At 42.0% G+C, this 19,329-nt stretch overlaps 1 protein-coding gene across 1 annotated transcript; it reads right to left on the reverse strand.

The window, feature by feature from the left end:
* Nucleotides 1–15,847: 15,847 nt before the first annotated feature.
* LOC128491653 (olfactory receptor 1468-like) lies at nt 15,848–16,838 on the reverse strand. The gene has a single exon (XM_053463969.1). It carries the CDS (start codon nt 16,775–16,777, stop codon nt 15,848–15,850), a length of 930 nt encoding a protein of 309 aa, XP_053319944.1. The 5' UTR covers nt 16,778–16,838.
* Nucleotides 16,839–19,329: the final 2,491 nt, after the last annotated feature.

Raw genomic sequence — 19,329 nt, forward strand, 5'->3', positions numbered from 1 at the left:
GTTTAACATTTTTGGTATCTATTATGCAGTTAATCAGCATATGTTATATATAAACAGAAATTTGGAAAACCAATAGCCATTTTAAGGTCCCCCTTAATCCATAATGCACCTTACTTATAGATATTCCCCCCTGCCCCCCTGATATGCCATTCTGCCCCTTAGATATGCCACTCTGCTCCCCCCAGATATGCATTATGCCCCCTAGAAATGCCAATCTGCCCCCTAGAGATGCCAATCTGCCCCACCTGTATATGCCACCTCCCAGGCTTACCAATGCACCCCCAGACTCCCTGGTGTCTAGCGGGGTCGGCCGGTGGACATCTGCGCGATGTGCTTAGACAACCTCCGCTGCCGGCACTTCCGCCGGGGCTTCTATGGTGGAGCACTGGAAGGTTTTGTCACACCGGTGCTCCGTCATAGAAGCCCCGGCGGAAGTTCCAGCAGCGGAGGTTGTCTACGCGCATCGCGCAGACATCTGCCGGAGAGTAGGATCCAGGTCACCTGCAGCGCTGTGGGGGATCTGGAGCCTTACCCTGCTGCTTGCCTGCAGCAGGGCTAAATGAAAAAAAAAACCCCAAAAAACACCCGCCTGGGACATGCAGTTCCGGGCGCCAGGCAGGTGTTTTTTTTGTTTTGGGCGATATGAATTGGGCATCCCTGCGCTAAACCCTGATTATAGGCCGCACTCCCACTTTAAAGACTTACAGTGTGTGTGTGGGGGGGGAGTGCAGCCTATATTTGGGCAATACAGTATAATATAAAGATTTGCCACACGAACGAATAGATTCTGGTGGAAATGTTTAACAACGGCTCTGAAATACATACACATATATTTATATAATTGTTTTCAACTCACAAACACAGCAAAATGTCTCTCACCTCTGGATTTATGGATCTCCTGCATCAAGATAGTTCTGTTTATTCAGATGTCTCACTATGAGTCTGCTGGATCTGCGTTAAACTATTTTATTAAGCGGACTGGATCCAATATCAAAAGCAACAGAGAAACCAAACAGAACCAGCGTCAGGACACAAAGTGTTTCTCGAAAATCCAAGATGTCCTTTGGTTTCTTACAATTTATTGATGGTAGGAGCCTACAGAGAACGCTGTGTGATTCCCTTAAGTGCCGCGACTAATCCACGGGGAGACAGAATACATCATTTAAATAAAGAACAAAATAACATCTATGGCTTATCATCATCTATAAAATGAATGTTTTTATTTTACATTTATTTTAACCTTATTAATGTACCATTTTATTAATGTACATGGGATGTACTCACATGACGCCTCACATCTCTACAAGTACAGTTGGTGAACTTTGAGATGAAACTATGTTCTCTTATCAGCTCATATTATCTCCCAAAGTCAAATTAGCGGTTTTTTTTCTAAAGTCAAAGTATTTGGTTCCACGTTTTCCTAAAAGCAGGGCCCAGGGCCGGATTAGGAGCATCAAGGGGCCCCCTGGAACTTTAAGAAAGGGGGAATATGACTGCTGGCCTGGGCCGCAGTATAGGGTTAATTGCAGGGTCACCATTGGCTAGGAGGTCGCAACAATGTTGCGGGCGAGGGTTTAAAAGGTGATGACAAGTGTACTCCTGCCTGGATCCTAAGGACAGGCTCACCTATCCCACCCTCCCTCCCCATTTATGTCATATTTCTGGTGTTGCTGCTTGTTCTTTCGTTTGTAGTCACAGCTGCGGAAGAATACCCACCTCTGGCCAGCGATTGGAATGGGAGAAGTCGAGGCTGCGCCCGTATGGGCTTGGGGAGGCGAGTCCAGCGGGCGGCAGATGGCACATGCTGGGCTAGAACTCTTGGTTTGTGTGTGTGTTGAACCGCCTGCTAGGCTTAATGGCTAGCAGCTGGCGGGTTGTTATAAGGTTAGGTTTGGTACATATTGTTATGCTGGCATGTGTTAATAAAGCTGTGGCCAACGCCCTTACCCACATTAACGGCTCTTGTTGTTATTGCTGGGTTTGGGGTATAAGGGGTTAGATCTGGTAGCGGTCTCTAGGGCTAAGCAGTCATGGGCCTGGGGCTAAGGATTTTGGTGGGCCTTTTTAGGGAAAAAGATAAAACAGACAGAATCGTAACTCCTCTGCATTCATATGTCCTGGATAAAGATGACATCTGTGCAAGGCAGATGATACAAGATAGAATCTTATGTGATGGAATTGGGAGTACATCAGTATATCAGCAGAGGCTGCGTTGTTTGCACTCTGTGCGAGCAACTTCTCTTGTACCGCACAGGGGAAGCAGGAACAGGGCAGGGTCATGTGACATGACATTAATTCACGTGACTCTGATGAGTTCCTGCTTCCCCTGTGCGGTACAAAAGACGCTGCTTGAACAGTGTGTGCGAGCAACACACAGGTAAGAAGCAGGGCCCTTGCGATCGCAGTTGCTATGGGGTTTTGCCCCGCATTAAAGCCCTGGTGGTCGTGTATTAGTCTCTTCAGTGCGTGGCCGGCCCACTGATGGTAGGTAGGGGCCTGATTTTCAGGTAGGGGCCTGGAGCTGCAGCTCCATCAGCCCCTACGTTAATCCAGCCCTGCCTAAAAGTCTTAACCTAATGATTCTTCCCAAATTGTGTGAATTCTCTGCTCTCAAATTTTAATTCTCTGTTGGTAAAGTGAGTGGTTTTGGGGCATAATTACCATACGTATCTCTGTGCTTGGGTATGGAACCCACCTATGCTCCTCTAACCCCCTCATTTGCAGTCCGTTGTGATTAAAATAAAAATACATTTGGTGAGTTCTATGGGATTGCCTGTTCTATGGGATGGGGGGGGTTGGACAATGTTCTGAAAAAAACATAATCCGTTATCAATTATTCTGCCTACCCCTAGTCCTCCAAGCAGAGTAAACTTTTCAGCTCTGAGGGCACTAGTCGATCCGGCATATAAGGAACGGGGAAGGGAATTCCACGGGAGGGGTGAGGCGCGGGTGAAATCCTGGTTTCTGGAGTGGTACTTGGTATGTAGTTTCCCTCCAGTTTAACTCCAGTATAACTCTTAACTATCCACTTATGAGGAGGCCACAGCAGCTACATTTCCATGCTTGAGTGCTCTCCTTGATGGAGAGACATCTCTGGGGAAACTAGAGCGTCTTCCTTAGCAGAGAGTAGCCAACTGCAGCATCAGTCATCTGCACCTCCTGAGTACACCTGAGTGCTGGGTCCAGAGTGGAGACACAGAACCCATAGGCGGACCATTGCACCATTGCACTTTTACACCACCATTCTCTAAGAGAGAATGCACATTAAGGAATCAACTGAACACATCTCTTACACTTCAGATACCTTCGGGGAGGGGAAATGAGCAAATACACATGGGGGAACCCTGTAGAATCCCAGCAGGCTCGTATAAAATGGACACCACGACGATATATTATAGGGGCCGTGCAGCTATAAAATGCATTAAAGTGCATATGAAGATTGGAGTGTCAATTTAAAGTGGTAGTACTACCTTCATTTAGCTTAAAGGGACCCACAGCATGCATCACTGTTCTTCGAGAATTGCTAGATGGGGGTGTATTTGGGAGGGGTATTGAGGGGTAGGTAGTCAGAGACTGTATTGTTTTGTTAGTGTGTGTATATATTTTTTTTACTTGTATTGGTAGGGGTAAGATATATTGGGGCACTTTTTACAAACAAATAATTCCTAAAACTTTACTCGGTTTATATGGAAAAACAAGATCCCAAAATATTTTCGAGAATTTGTCCCAATTTTTTGAAATGGCTGATATGCCTAAAACATTAACCGTCTTTGATAATTCAAAAAGAGCGCGTGGCAGTATAAAATAAGCTAAAGATCCCTAGCGGTCTTCCTAGACCAAGGCAATTATTATTATAACTAGATGCTACCACCTTATGATGACATCATACCTTTTTTTTTATATGGAACTTGCCACTTCCTCACACTGCTTGCCAATCATCCACTTTGCAACCCTGCTTTCCTGATAACCATAGGAAGGACTGAACTTCATTGGTTGATAGCAGAGGAAGCCCCTGCCGGTGACCAATAGAGTTGCTCGTACGGACCTTAAAAACCAATATGATATCACATCCAGTCCTCATTCAAAGGCAGGTGGTGCTCAGTACTCAAGGGAGGAAGCATTAGGAGAGGTCCTATGCTGGGAGTTGCACTAACCTCCACTTTAGGACTGTGGTGGTTCTTTTCTGGGCCCAGGGAACACCTGCTCATTTTGTTTAAGCCTGAGCCCAGGGCACCTGCCCCTCTTTGCACAATGTTAAACATGGCCACCAGGTCATGTGTTTCTATGCTGTTAAGATGAATTTAACATTTAAGGGTAGTTAGAGCTTGCTGGGCATTGTGTTTAACCCAGGAGTTTGGCATTAACATGGCTGCTTGAGTGCATGGGGATTCATTATGATATGGAGAGATGGGCTCAGGATAGAGGTGTTTGGGCTCCAGAGTTTAGATCACAATCCATCAGTCAATTTTAATAAAGGACTTCTTGATTAGGCGTGGAATCTCATTAACTTACACAGTGCCCAGGGCTTAGGTTAGTGTGGATAGGACAGGAAGAAATTAGACTTAAGAAGAGAAGAGGCTTATGAGCAAAAATCATAGGGGGGGTGTATAAAAGGTATAAATGAATCTGCTGCAAGGAAATGTCCCCCTGTTCAGTGCTGGGGTCGGGTGACGGCTTCTGGTTGTGGGGGTTGGGTGATGGGTGCTGGAATCAGTGCAGGGCTTCCCTGTCTGAAGTATGGCTAGTTAGAGTGGCACTAGTAGCTAAGTACAGGACACACCGTGGGCTAGATCCCTGTTGAGTGGCAATTAGTTGGTCCATCATGGAGGGGATGTTATGCCGGTGGCAATGGCTATTTCAGTAGCCTCAGGGACCCCGACCAGTTATGAAAAATCATATCTTTTAGCAAGTTTAAGCTTACAAGTTTTATCAGTTGATTCATGTTTTATTACAGTTTATGTCAATGCAGCGTGGCCTTTTATTGCCCTGCCTAATGCACCACATGGACGCTGCCGCCCCTCCAGGTTTGCCACCACAGGCCTAGTTAGACTACATCACTGCACCATAAGAGAACAATCTACTGGTTTGGTCTATTGGTCAAGAGCCATTAAGAGTAACAGCTTAAGATAACCGCAACCTCCAGGGGAAGACATATCTCAAGCCTTCGTAATATGGAGTCAACAGAACGAAACCCTTAGACCTTATATTTTGTATTAACATTACTTAATTAACCCCTTAATGACAGTGGGCGGTCCCTAAACCCATTGAAAACAATGCATTTTGAGCCTGTGCATGTACGGGCTTTGTCATTAAGGGGTTAATATGTCAATATTACATTAAATAAAGTAATTTGTGAACAGTTACATAGATGTAGGTATTTTGGTTGTGGTTATTTTATCTATAGGTTGAACACATACTATTTTTCATTTGTCTTAATACGATAAGGAAGTGAAGGTGTTCTTTAATAACCTCTAACAGTGTTTGGCCGTTATAGACATAGGATGGCACAGATTGCATTAGGATTGCCGTTGGTTTCATGGTCATTGTATCATACAGAAAAGTTCCATTTCACTTGGCAATTCATTCTCTGATGGTGTAACAGACACGGGAGATTCTGCAATGCAAACAAACCGGATTAATTGATCCCAATACAGACCGATCAGCGCAGGAGGCCACTCGGGGATCTCCTTGTGTATCATTAGTAATTGTTTCTTGTTTCTAAAGTCTAAACTCTAACGAGCTGCTAATTTGTAACGTCCTCGTAGGAATCGTGGGAACTCAAAGTGAATTCAAAGCAGAACTGTATGCGATTAACCATTCGACGTGCTTCATGTTTTAAAATATCAGATCTGTATTGATAATTTCCATATAATGTATGGATCAATGGATGAGGAATCCGTAAATAAAGCAGTGACAGCTAAAAAGATAATTCATATTAATACAATATATTTAATAAATTGCGATAATACATTTGCATATATATTTTATATATATATATATATATATATATATATATAATGTAAATGTGCCATTTTGTTCTAAGAGAAATGCCCCCATTTAAAAAAAAAAAGTGTCATTATTGTTAAGGCTTATTGTGGTATTATAAACGAGTTATAAATACAGTTAGGGTCTTTATGAAACATTTATTCGGGGACAACATGCAGTAACATGTTAAACCATGATTCCCCTTTTCAATTTTTTTATTTTTTATTTTTTTTCAGGACAAATACCCAACACAATAATTATTAGTGCTAATAAATAAATAAAATAAAATTTGAAAAAAGAAAAAATAAGAAAAACGTCCAATTTTTTTCTCCCCCACATACAGGTTATTTTTTTTTATATTTTAAAGGGCTGCATCACTTCCTTACATAGTACCATATTTTATATATTTTTTTATATTTCTGGCTTTGGAGCAGCATATTTTTTTGTTTTAATTTAATTTAGTACTTCTAATAATAGAGGTTTAAGAATATCGAGTATTTTTTCATTATTATTGTGCAACATATATAGAGATTCCAGGGAATATTGTGGCCTCTTTGAAGTAATGATGGGCAGGTATATGTCCATCATTACTTCATGTATTTTTTTTATTTATTTTTATTTAATTGTATTTTTATAACAATTTTTTGTCCCATTTTTTTTTGGGGGGGGGGCTGATCTCCCAGGCGCTTTGATCAGGAAACAAGGGTCCATAAGCTCTGCTGGTGACCTGTCGTGTTATTATATGGTCTGTTGTCCAGAATACTTATACACTTATACTGAACATAGCTTCCGGGCCATTTGATTCTATGCTCGCTCTACACAACATCCTTCAGGTCATTCGATTTGAAGGTCTAAAGACCATATCAGGCTATAGGTTATTTGGTTTTATGGTCTACAGACCTTGCCACCCTTTAGGTTATGCCATAATAAAACCCCTGGTTCCATTCTATAGTCTATGGAAGATACTAGCCTTAAGGTCAAATGTATTTGTTAACTCCTGTGTAGACTACACCTGGGTCTTAGGAGTCCATGTTCTATAGAAGATGCAAGCCTTCAGGTCATGCAACCTATGTAGTGTTTACCTTCTCATGGCGCATACATTTCTAGATCTATGGCATTGAAAATATTGGGAAAGTTCCTTGACATGTGCACGTCAATTACAGTTGTTGCCTTTGACTCTTTTTCCTGTTTTGGGGGGGGGGGGGGGGTGTTTACACTAAAACATCATCAGCCTTGGACATTGTTATTTATGAACTGCCTACATGCTGGGCCGTAAATAACCACCCATATAGGGACCCAATATGAATTAGCTTATTTAACACAATTTAATGGTCAGCAGCAATGAAATTATATTTGGACACATTTAACAAAATAAAACAAATTACAAGTGCTCAAATCCACCCCTGCAAATTTAACCCCTTAAGGACAATGGGCGGTCCATAAGCCCATTGAAAACAATGCATTTTGAGCCTGTACATGTACAGGCTTTGTCATTAAGGGGTTAAACAGAGTGCCCACCAGCCACTTTAAGTAGTTATCAAACTGTTAATGTGTTAATGTGTTATGTCCTGATTGCTTTATAAATACATAAATAAAAAATATTCATCATTATTTTATTGTGAAATGTGACGATTTATGGGTAAAAAGAAAGCACAAATGGTGGAACGGTAAGATTATATATTTTATTTTCCTCCATCACCTTAACCTATAGAAGAGATATGTGAATAACCCTGTTTTCTAGAAATGATTTGCTTAATTGTTTTAAATAGTACATTGGAAAAGATGAAATGCAAATTTTTTCACTTTTATAGATTTAGTTATTTTAAAATATATTTTCTAAATATTCCTATATAGTCATACAGGCATAAAAGATTAATTTGGATATACACGTAATGTTATAAATTCCTATTTGTTTCAAGTGGTCATTGTGTCATAAAACAGTATAATTTTTAGCTTCCTTGCTTTTTCTTTTTTTTTTTCCACGATATAAGTTTAATGATTTGTTTTCAAACTTGAAAAGAAATATCTGTGTAAACAAGTCTGGTTAATGAATCCCACATAGATCACCGATACAGAGCTGCTCTAGGGAGCTCTCTGTGTATCACCGCTAATTGTTTCTTCTTAGCATCTAAATTGTGCCGCTAACAAGTCAATTAATTATAATGACTTTATTATTTTGCAGCTTGGAACATTTTCAAGAGGGAATTGCGAAAAGTTCAATGGAACAAGCAAAATCTTAAATCGTAAATGTATGTCTGATTAAATCAACTGGTCATTGGAAAAGTGAAAATTAGCTGTAATCAATGGAGAAATGCAGAAATAAAGTTAATCTATTGATATATATGACGTTAAAAAAGTAGAAAGACAACATAATCTATTGTGCCTCCATATTGTTATCCAATAAATATTTATTTTTCCTGAATTTCTTGTATTTTGTGCTGTTTGTATTGCCATGCAAACAGCACAAGCGAAGATGGCAGAAAACATAACTCTTTGGGAACCTCGGCGGCAATGCAGTATAAAGAAGCATAGCAATACAGTGCTTTGTCACCCTGACAAAGCCAGCACCAAGGCTTACCCCATTTTTTTTTATTTATTTATTTATTTATTTATTTATTTATTTTATTTTTTTTTTATTTTTTTTTTTTATTGATGCCCCGAGGTCAGTGCTTCCCTGTGAAGAAAAAATTAAAAAGTGCCAAAATGGCGTAAGGCCACAGTGGACACCAGGTCCCCTTCTTCATTTTCTTTCTTCTTCCCTCCCTCCCTGGCCATACGGACTGCAGGAGGGCCTGGGCATCTTGGTCCTTCCCCGCAAGGGCTGTGACATATAAAAAATGAAGTGCAATTAACCTCACACATTCACCCAGAAACTGGGGGCCTAAAACATCCTAAGGGCATCATGTTTTCCCAGCCCTAAGGCCAGAGGATCAAGCTTTCTTGATCTTAGCCAAAAGGCAGAGAAAAGGGAGAACCAAGAAGGCTTTTTTTAAGCCCTGAGGTCAGTGCTTTGCTGTGAAGAAAAAAATAAAAAGTGCCAAAGTGCCGTAAGGCCACAGTGGACACCAGGTCCCCTTCTTCATTTTCTTTCTTCTTCCTTCCCTCCCCGGCCATAAGGCCTGCAGGAGTGCCTGGGCATCTTGGTCCTTCCCCGCAAGGGTTGTGACATATCAAAAGTGAAGTGCAATTAACCTCACACATTCACCCAGAAACTGGGGGCCTAAAACATCCTCAGGGCATCATGCCCTAAGGCCAGAGGATCAAGCTTTCTTGATCTTAGCCAAAAGGCAGAGAAAAGGGAGAACCAAGAAGGCTTTTTTTTAAGCCCTAAGGTCAGTGCTTTGCTGTGAAGAAAAAATAAAAAAGAGGGGACCCGGCTCCACCGTGGCTTTTCAGTGAGTCAAAAATCGTGTCCCGTGTCCGTCCATTCCGACAAAACTAGTTGCCCCATTTGTTTTCATGACCGTTGCTTTTTATATTTATTTTTTTGCTATCCAACCAATGATATTTGCACCAACTGTCTCCATAATCACTACTTATATTTTTATTTGATTTAATATTTTAACATATGTCCCGTGGATGGAAGGAGAAAGTACAGTAGTCTCCAACAGTCCAGGTTCTCAGGAGATTACTTGGCATTCCTGACATTCTTAATTGTTGGATAGTGCCTAAAATAAAATTCAGTGCAATACTAGTCCAGCTCATACTCGATACTACTCATAGGAGATGTAGAAATTTAGTTCTGCTCTTAAATAATATACTAATTGTGACAGGAACAACCTGTACCCCGAGTGGGTACACCCACCAGATGACCCTTCCTTCTCCCCATGGCCACCATGAACATGAAACGTCCACCATCAGGCAGGACCAGCGTACAAGACAGCAGGAAACATAGCTCTTTGGGAAACTCAGCAACACTGTGGTATACAGGGCCTTAGCACCCCGACAAGGGCAGCAGTCAACTTATTTTTTTAAGGCATAAATCTATTTTTACACCAAACAGGCAGATGGGCCCCAGCTCCATCCAGTTAGACTAGAGAACAGTGTGCAGTAGGGGTTCTTTTTCAGCCAAGTATGGGCTGGACAATCACAGAAGTTGTGTTCCACCAAAGGAGCATAACCAAACGAGCCAGATATGGAAATAATCCGAACAGGCTTCTATTAACCTTTGCAGTCAGCTTATACTGGGCTCTTTTGGTGGCAACCAGCTAACACACATTTAAAAGCAAGCCTTGATAGACTTTGCCACAAGAATACAACCAGATAACTAAAGTTATTGAAGAAACAGTCACCACCAGCCTCCAAGAGCCTTTCAACAGACTGGTGGTGAGTTCCGACCAGCATGCATCACACCATAGGTGAAACGCAATATGCAGATCATATGCACATGTGTTATAAAAGAAAACCACACCAACTTACACAGTCCTACCTTTGGAACCAATAATATTGGTTAGACAAACCAGAGAATGGCGGAAACTGGGATCTAGAAAGTTCTGACTTGCTCCTGGTTGCGCATTCATTCACTTATTGGCCTTTTGGCTAAGATCAAGTGTAGTACCCTATAGGAAGGGGGGAAAACTTGATCTTCTGGCTTTGAGGCTGAGGTAGCATGGCACCCCAGAGAAATTCTGGTGTCACTTTTGCAACCTTGCACTACTGTTGTAAAACGTGTGAGCTTGAGGCGCACTGAAGGCCAAATGCTACAGACAAGACACCCTTAACTCCAAGACCCATTTGGGCATGTGTGTGAACAATTTTTTATTTTTGGCCTCACGGAAAATGGCTGGACACTTATTTATTATTCACTAATTGCACTTTCCGTCGGTGCACTTGTGCCTATTAACTAGGATGGGTCATGGACATTTTTGATCACGGCCTGTATATGTTTTTCCTTTGGACACGTTTTCAGTTTGACGTTTTGGATCACTGGTTTCTAGTCGTTTGTTAGGAGAGGTGGGAGAAGTCTTTTGGCTACCCACCTTTTTCCTATAGTGGTTCTCTTCTTCAGAGGGAACCATGAAGATCCGACCCACCTGCAGGCATTTTGGCCGGGGTGGGGAGGAAAGACTCTGGCATATTCCATGGGGGATTGCCGAGCAATAGTTTATCGACAGACCTGAGCTTTGTTGCGATCTTTCACAGGATTCACGGAGCACACTCAACGAGAAGCACGACACCTCGGGCCTCAAAAAAAAAATAAATAAAAAAAAATTGACAAATCAAATTCATTCACTTCTCAGCCTTTTGGCTAAGATCAAGTGTAGTACGTCCAGGACGGGAGGGGGAAAGCATGGAGCCCGAGGTGCCGATTTGCCCTGGCAGAAATGCTGGAGTCACCGTGTGCAGTATCGCACTAGCCTATGGCACTGATGTAGCACCAATGGTGCACGCACCTCGGGTTCCAAAAAAAAAAAACTTTTGCCACATTCACCGGGCTCCAAAATTGACAGTGTAAAGAGTGCACAAGGAACCTGGCAAAAGGTGTGCATGACATCCCACCACACTGAGGGTTTTCTTTGTGGTCGACTGCATGCGCAGGACTCTCGGAGACGCGGTGAAAGGCTCTGCTGGAAACTCCATGTCTCACTTCTTTCTACTGCCCCTGTGGAGACAGCTCTGTCCCTTACAATTGGACTATGCCCTGGTTCTACTTGGATGTGGGCAAATTTGTAAGGGAGCACCAACTGGAGGGAGTTAAACCAGACCTGTGGTTACCCCGTGTGATCCACAAGCTCATCAGAGCCAAAGACACTATCGAGAACATCTCAGGGCTCCCTGCAGCCACAGCCAAGACTGCTTGGGATAATGTGGCATCGAGCAGGCTGACCAACAGGCATAAAGACATTTGATGGATGGCCATTCAGGGAGGCCTCCCCCTAAGGACATTTATACATGCCAGGGGGCTGTGCAGATATAGACACTGCCCACAGTGCATTGCGGAGGAGGAAACTGCCCTTCACTTGTTCTGGTAGTGCCATTTTGCAAAGGCTTTGTTCAGAGCCCTGGAGTTGGAACTGTCCTACCATTCTGTACTTTATTGACTTTTTCCAGGAACACACACTGAGAGCGCCATTGACGATGCTTGGCGTCTCATGTGCTGTGTAAAGGATGCTCTATCCTTTGCCAGGAGGGTGCTGAGGAGGGAGCAGGTTACAGTCCGTGACTGAGGCAGGCTTATCCACGGCTTAGTGAGAAACTACTCTCTCAAGGACAGTCTAGAGGCTGAAGACTAGCCCCATCTACCTTGACCCCTTTTACTCTCCCCCTCCCTAGCCATTCCAGTCCCCCCCCTTTCCAAGGCTGTTTCCACTAATGTGCTAACCATATGTGCTATTATAAATAATGGCTCCAGGCACTCAAGGGTTCCAGCGCAGCCAGATTTATTGAAGGACAACACCAACAACGTTTCAACCTCATTGTGAGGTTGAAACATTGTTGGTGTTGTCCTTCAATAAATCTGCCTGAGCTGCAACCTTTGAGTGCCTGGAGCCTTTATTTATTTTGCTCTACTGGGGAGCTGGCCCTTCCTGGCACAGTTAAGCACCTGAGTTCACCTGTGCAGATTCCTCATTCTGGTGACTAACCATATGTGCCATGTCTGGAATTGTAATTGTACACTGCTTTCACTGTATTATTGAGCTTTCCGTTAACTGAAGTCGTACCGTAACGTGTATTGCCCTGCGCTGTGTCGCAGTACTGCTTGTCGACTGATTTATGTACTCTTGCAAAAACAGGCATCAACCTGTTTTATCTTAGTTTGTTTGTATTAATAAATAATTAATAAAAAAAAAACTGTTGCCACCCTATGCTCCTAATCAGGTACAGGGTGACTTATACATAAATCCAAGCAAGGGATCCAGATATTGCACTGCGATTAGTCCTCTGTCGCCTTGTGGAATGCAATCCAGGGGTCCACTGTCTATAATGGGAAATATAGCCTTCAGATATCCTCTATTTTTGCAGTCATAAAATGTATAATTTTAGGCTTCAAATGTCTTTCTTTCCTGGGTGTTTTTGAAATTTCATTTAAAAATTTTGATTTTGAGGACATGTGTGGAGTGACCTGTTTGAGTAAAGCGGCGGCCAAAAAAAGTTATTTTCTTCATGAAGGTTGAAGGAATATCAGAGGAGGACCACTGTACAGGAGCAGTAGGGAGCCATAAGGCATCGCACTACCTCTACCCATCAGGACAAAAATGTCCAGATCTACTGCAGGGGTGCAGCGCTCAAACAAGGTACAAAGTCCGTGATCCAAAATCTAAATCAAATCCTCACCGTGTTAAAAAAAAACATGAAGTGGAGGTCCACGTGAAAATTAATAAATAAATAAGGTGTTCGGCCATCTTGGCCAAAATCAAAAAAGTGTGTCCTCTTTCAAGCCTGTAAAGGTAAGTACTGGGAAGTGCTTCAGTAGCGAGGCCTTCAGTGCTGCATTGTGCAATTCACTTCCACAGGTGGGGAGTGCAGACCATGGAGAGTGATGTCAGTGTACGACAAGCTGGGGCTCCATGCTACCTAAACCTTAAGGCCAGAGGATCAAGCTTTTCCCCCTCCTGTTCTAAAGGTTGTTTTTTTTTGGAGCCCGAGGTGTGTGCTCCTTGGTGTCGCATTGCGTGCTTTTGAAGGCAGCGGAAGCCTGAAGACTGTTCTGGGCTTCCCCGAAGGGAGAACCCAGACAAAATTCTTTCCCTCCCCCATGGGAGGGCCGGATCTTCAAGTCTCATCCCGAAGGGTAAGACTCCTTTAAACTTCGGGTCAGTCCCCGAAAGGAAAGACCCCTTTTCGGATAGAGGGAAGGGCCATAAGGCTCCCTACACCTTCACCAACTGGATCAAGCTTCACTGCAGAACAGTGTCCAAAAAAATGTAGTGCCAAAATCATGATACAACGACAGAGTGATGGGCTCACCATGGGTTCAGTAACATACAGTCCATTCCAATTTAATAGGCAATCTTTACATTTGATCTTAGCCAAAAAAAAGCCAAGCATAACATTTCCCACCACATCAAGACAGGCCCCCAGAACAAAACAAAACCATGATACAATAGAGCTTTATTGAGGGACCAATCACCACCAGCCTCCAACAAGCTTGCGGTGAGTTATGACCAGCATGCATCACACCAGATGTAAAACACATTATGCAGATCATATGCAGATGCATTATAATGAAACCGCACACCAACCTACATCATTCTGCCATCAGAAACAATAATATTGGACAGACAGGTAGCAAGAAGGGGGAGACTGGGATGTAGATCTTCTGTTTACTAGAAGCCACAGTGCCATCTGCTGAGATGTTTTGCAGGACTTTCTTTGGTGAGGCTTGATGTAGGGTGTTAAATGGTGATGTGTGACTGACTACCAGGAATCAAAAGCTTGATTGTTACTACTTATGACTCAGATTTGAGTGCATATTCACCTAAAGTTTCTATCCATAAGAACTAGAAGGAGGCCAAATATCACTATGCAACTGTTATGCGCTTATGTGCAATTCTTACCCCCTTGGCAAAAGAAATGAATGGAGCAAGGAGTGATGTGCAGGGTTTCAAAAGAGGGACAGAGGCCCTGCTGCAATTCAAACTCAGGATCTCCTGTTTACTAGACAGGCACTTTAACCAACTAAGCCACAGCACCATCTGCTTAGCTACTTTTGAAGGGCTTTCTTCGGCTTGATGTAGGGGCGTTAATTTCAGTGATTCCTATGTGATTTTTCATGGCTATATTGCTTACTAAGGAGCTGAATCAGTGAGGCTGCTCTGCATTTTAACCCAAATGAGACTCTCGAGCAGTTTGAAGTCCTCTCTGGGCAGATGTATTAGTTATCGTTCAACTAAAGTGGTAGGCCCTTACATGCCTTTGCAACAAACATATTGGTAAATCTTTATGATTTATTTGTAAGTGCACAAATCCAGCACCCCAAAACAAAATCATAAAAGAAAAAGCCTAGCTCGCAATGGAAGCCCTCTTTGCTAGTCCAGACTAAGCACACACTTACTATATCTCCCTGCCAGATCCAGTTCTGGAAAACCTCCCCCAGACAAAACATACAAAAGATTCAGGCAGTAGTGGCATACTTGGCACAGGAATAGTCTTCAGGGCCTCTCCTTGTCCCGGGTTACAGGGAAACGTCCTCTCCCCACAACAGTCTCCATGATTATCAGGCTCCATGAAGTATTAATGACCAGCCCATGTGCCTCTTGCAGGCTTCATCAAAGACTGGATCCTGCAAATCTGGCTTGGGAATCTAGTCTGCTGTAATACTGGAGTTGGGTCATTGGCCCACCCTGCTCTTCAAATACTTCACCTCAGGGACCCATACACAATATTTGCCCATCTGTGCACCAAATACACACACAACATCTCCTTGGGGCTGTAGAGTGTCACACTATGTTTCTTTACCAAGATAACATTGTTTTACTACCCATAAAAAGCCCTATTTTTCTAATAAATTGTATTAGTGTTCTTGAATCCTGGTGTGTTATGTCTTTCTTGGTAATTTGGTTCTTGAGAAACCTTTGTAGGAGGTACATTTTACTTTGAGAACTGGAGCAGCGAACCAGTCATGGCCACCTTACACTAAGAGGAATCAGGTAACCAGTCGGTTACCATAAGACTACTGAAGTAGGGTTGATTTTTTTTTAACGCAGTGACTTGCCACCAAGATGAATGTTGATAACCCTCTACGACTCTTCATAACACTGAACAATTAAGCATCTTTTTATTTTTATTAAAGAGATGTCAACCAGGAACATTCTAAAATCAGGACCCAAACCAAAAACCATCAAAACAAGAAAATAGTTTATGTACCTGATATGGAAATATTACCACATTTAATCATTTGTTTCTAAGTTTCTTTTCAGTTTTATAAACTTAAATGTATTAATTTTCTAAGTGCTTCTTTTATGTCTTTATTTCGCAGGCTGTATATCATTGGGTTAAGCATTGGGGTCACCACAGTGTACAACACGGAAGGAACTTTGCGAACAGTCGATGATTGACCTTGGTTCGGAAAAATGTATAAACAAATGATGGCTCCATAATATATGAAGACAACAACCAGATGGGAGCTGCAGGTGGAGAAGGCTTTCTGTCTTCCAGTAATAGATTGCATCTTTAGAATAGTAAAGAAAATATACACATAGGACACTGTAATAACAATGAATGGGGAGATGACGACAGGGATACCCAATGTTGTGACTTCCATTTGGATAAAGAATGTGTCTGAGCAAGAAAGATCCCATATTGGAGAAAGGTCACAGAAGAAATGATCAATAACATTTGGTCCGCAAAATACTAATTGAGAAGTTGGTAGCGTTTCGATAAAAGTAACAGAAAAACTCAAGATCCATGTAACAATAATTAGTTTTAAGCAACGAAGATGGCTCATTGAAGATGTATAATGTAGAGGGTGACAGATCGCCAGGTATCTATCATAAGACATCACCATAAGAAGAAGACACTCCAAGCACTCAGAGACACCAAAAAAAAAAAGTTGAGTAAGGCAGCCATCTAAAGACATGGTTCCCACCTTATTCAGAATGACATGAAGCATGTTAGGGACGATATCTATTGTGAGTAAAATGTCGGATATGGAGAGTTGAGTAAGGAAGAAGTACATGGGAGAGTGCAAGTTTCTGCTCTGTGAAACCAGCACTATGATCAGAAGGTTTCCAATTATCGTTACGCAGAACATTGTAAAGACCAGAACAAAAAGGCCCACTGTGATGTTCGGAGAAGTCTGAAATCCCAAGAGGTGGATCTCCGTGATGCTGGTCAGATTCTTCTCGTTCATTGCCAGAGGATAGTAAAATGACTAAACATAGAAAAGATACTTCATAAAACAATACTTCATATAAACTCACAATGTAATATTAAGGTATTGCCTAGAAGCTATCATACTAAAGAAATATGAGAAGCTCGCCCAAGAACAGACAGCTGCTTCATAGCCTGTCCTATGGTGCGTTCCCACTTGAGAGCATCTCAAGTTTTAGCTCTCTTATGCCATTATAGAGGGAAAATCTCCATCATATCAGTCTGATCCTGTACTGAATCCTCCACTGAAGTTTAATTATGCCATTTGCTAAAAGCAATATTTTTTTATTGGGATGCTCTACATGAAATGTATAAATATATGGCATGAAGCTTAAATTGCAAAACATATTTCTTAATTAAAAGAGAATGTTGTTGGGTGAGCCAACTCAACAGGCATGGTGAGTATGAGCTAGTATGGCTCAAAGTCCTCCTTTTGTTTATCGTGTTAGCCTGCTTGCTTGCTGCATTATTTTATGTTTAGGACCATATCATGTCACAGGTGGCTGGATGAGCTGAGCCTAAGTTAAGCTTGGCATTAACTTGGCTTACCCACATCAACAACACATGAATAATTAGTGTTAGTTAGACTTGCATTGGGACGCTTTTTAATTTACCAAATTTATCAAATTTGTCTATTTGTACAAATGTCCGAAAATGAGGAGGGTTCCCAAGGAAACAAATGAAAAAGAAGATGAGAGCTCCGAATTGTTATTTGCATTTTATGTTTTTTTTTTCCATTCTCTCAGATGCTCTCTCTCATACATGCTCGTGTGTTCTCTGTCAACATCCTACCTTCTCCGTGTCTCCGCTTCTCCTTCTCTAGGCCTTATCCCGGCCTAGTGTATTAGCGCCGCGATAGGGCAGAGCCGGAGTGTATGGGGGAGAGGCACCACCTTGTTTCTGAAGAACTACACCAGGCCAGAATAATGCGAATGAATCGGCGGACAAAGAGAAGCTTAGCTTTTGTATAAATTTCTTATATACCGAAACGGCTGAAAACAAATGGACCAAAAATGAAATGAAAAATCTGTCTGAAATGTTTTTATGTTATGTGTACACGTCTAGTGTTAGTGAATAAATCCCAGGGAAGTAGAGCAAGACTCTGCCACGCTGTTGGCAGAGGAGAGTTCCAGGAAAAGGAGAATTGTCCGAGCCAATATTAGGAGTAATACTGGGAACTAATGGTGTCCAGAGAAGGCTTTCAATTGCCTGAGAGTCTCGTTGGGTTAAAATGCAATGCAGTCCCACTGTTCCTGGGGAGGTTGCATTTGCTAATGAGTATTAAGCAACACCTATTAGATTTATTGGACTCACAAATGCTTAACCCAGTTTTCTGGGAACATTACTAAAATGCCAGTCACAGCTTGTTCAAGTCTGTCTGACCCCTACAAAAGTTACAATGACTGCTAAAGCAGGCAAACAAATGAAAACCTAAATCTGGGGGTCTCGTCTTATTTCCAGGGAGTAATATAAATTGGCAAATTAGGCAAAAAGGCAACATATTTTAAGATTGTATGAATATGAATGCACAAGTCTAGTATTTTGGTTATGATTCAGTAGAGCCTGTATTTCCTGAACATTAGGAGTTTTTCTCCTAGATCATTAACTGGAAGGGCCACCAGTAATGTAAAATGGCATATTTACCCATCAATTCTTCTCAGTCCAGATTTAGTTGATATCTTCTGTCTTGTTTTACTGCTTCTCAAAAAAAAAAAAACAATCGTCTTTGAGTTACTCAGATGAAGGACACTGTCACTCCATATATTCTTGTAAATGTTCTCTGAATGAAGCTTGGGTCATTGAGTCAGTAGGGCCACCATCTACCAAATGTCCTGTCCTGAAATGCCTTCTTACCACCATTTCTAGGATGGCCTGAACCAATTAGCAACAATCCGCTACACAGGGCATAGACAACTCAATGGGGACAAATAACGATACGATCCTGAGAACAAAAAATTAATATGGCTGTTCCAATGTTTTTGGGATTTGGAACCCCGAATACCCCCAGTATCAAAATCACATTCTGTCTATAGAGCGCCTCCTTTTTCCTGGCACCCATGCTGGCCTTATCCATCCTACTCCTTGACTAAAGACTCTATCTTCCTTTGGAACTCTACTATTTGAAGACACATGAAACATACCTCTCAGGTTTTAGCAGCAATGACAGAATTTTCTGTGATGGCCAGATGAGTAAATGAGGATTAATGAATACAGACGCTGTTTGAGAATTTATACAGCAAGGAGCAGGTGACACATTTGGTGGATAATGACAGTGGGATCTAGAATTACACAGAGAATTTCAAGGCGATCCCAACGGACAGGCATTCTAGGGAAATATTAACAAAAGAGATTTGGAAATGTAGAGAAGTTTTAAGATTTGTTTTTCTCAAGCTTTGGCACAAAACACCAGTGCCAGAATCCAGCAGCATGAGGGCGAAACGTCCTCTCCTATCTCTATATAGCTCTATAGCTACTCCCAAGCACAAGTTTCTTAAAATTGTTTTTTTTGGCAGAAGTTTTTCATTGATGGTA

This window comes from Spea bombifrons, chromosome 4 (genome assembly GCF_027358695.1).
Source record: "Spea bombifrons isolate aSpeBom1 chromosome 4, aSpeBom1.2.pri, whole genome shotgun sequence".
NCBI classification, from domain to species: domain Eukaryota; kingdom Metazoa; phylum Chordata; class Amphibia; order Anura; family Pelobatidae; genus Spea; species Spea bombifrons.

Coding starts and splice junctions, on each gene's coding strand:
- LOC128491653 (XM_053463969.1), bottom strand. CDS start 16,777: ATGAACGAGAAGAATCTGACCAGCATCACGGAGATCCACCTCTTGGGA.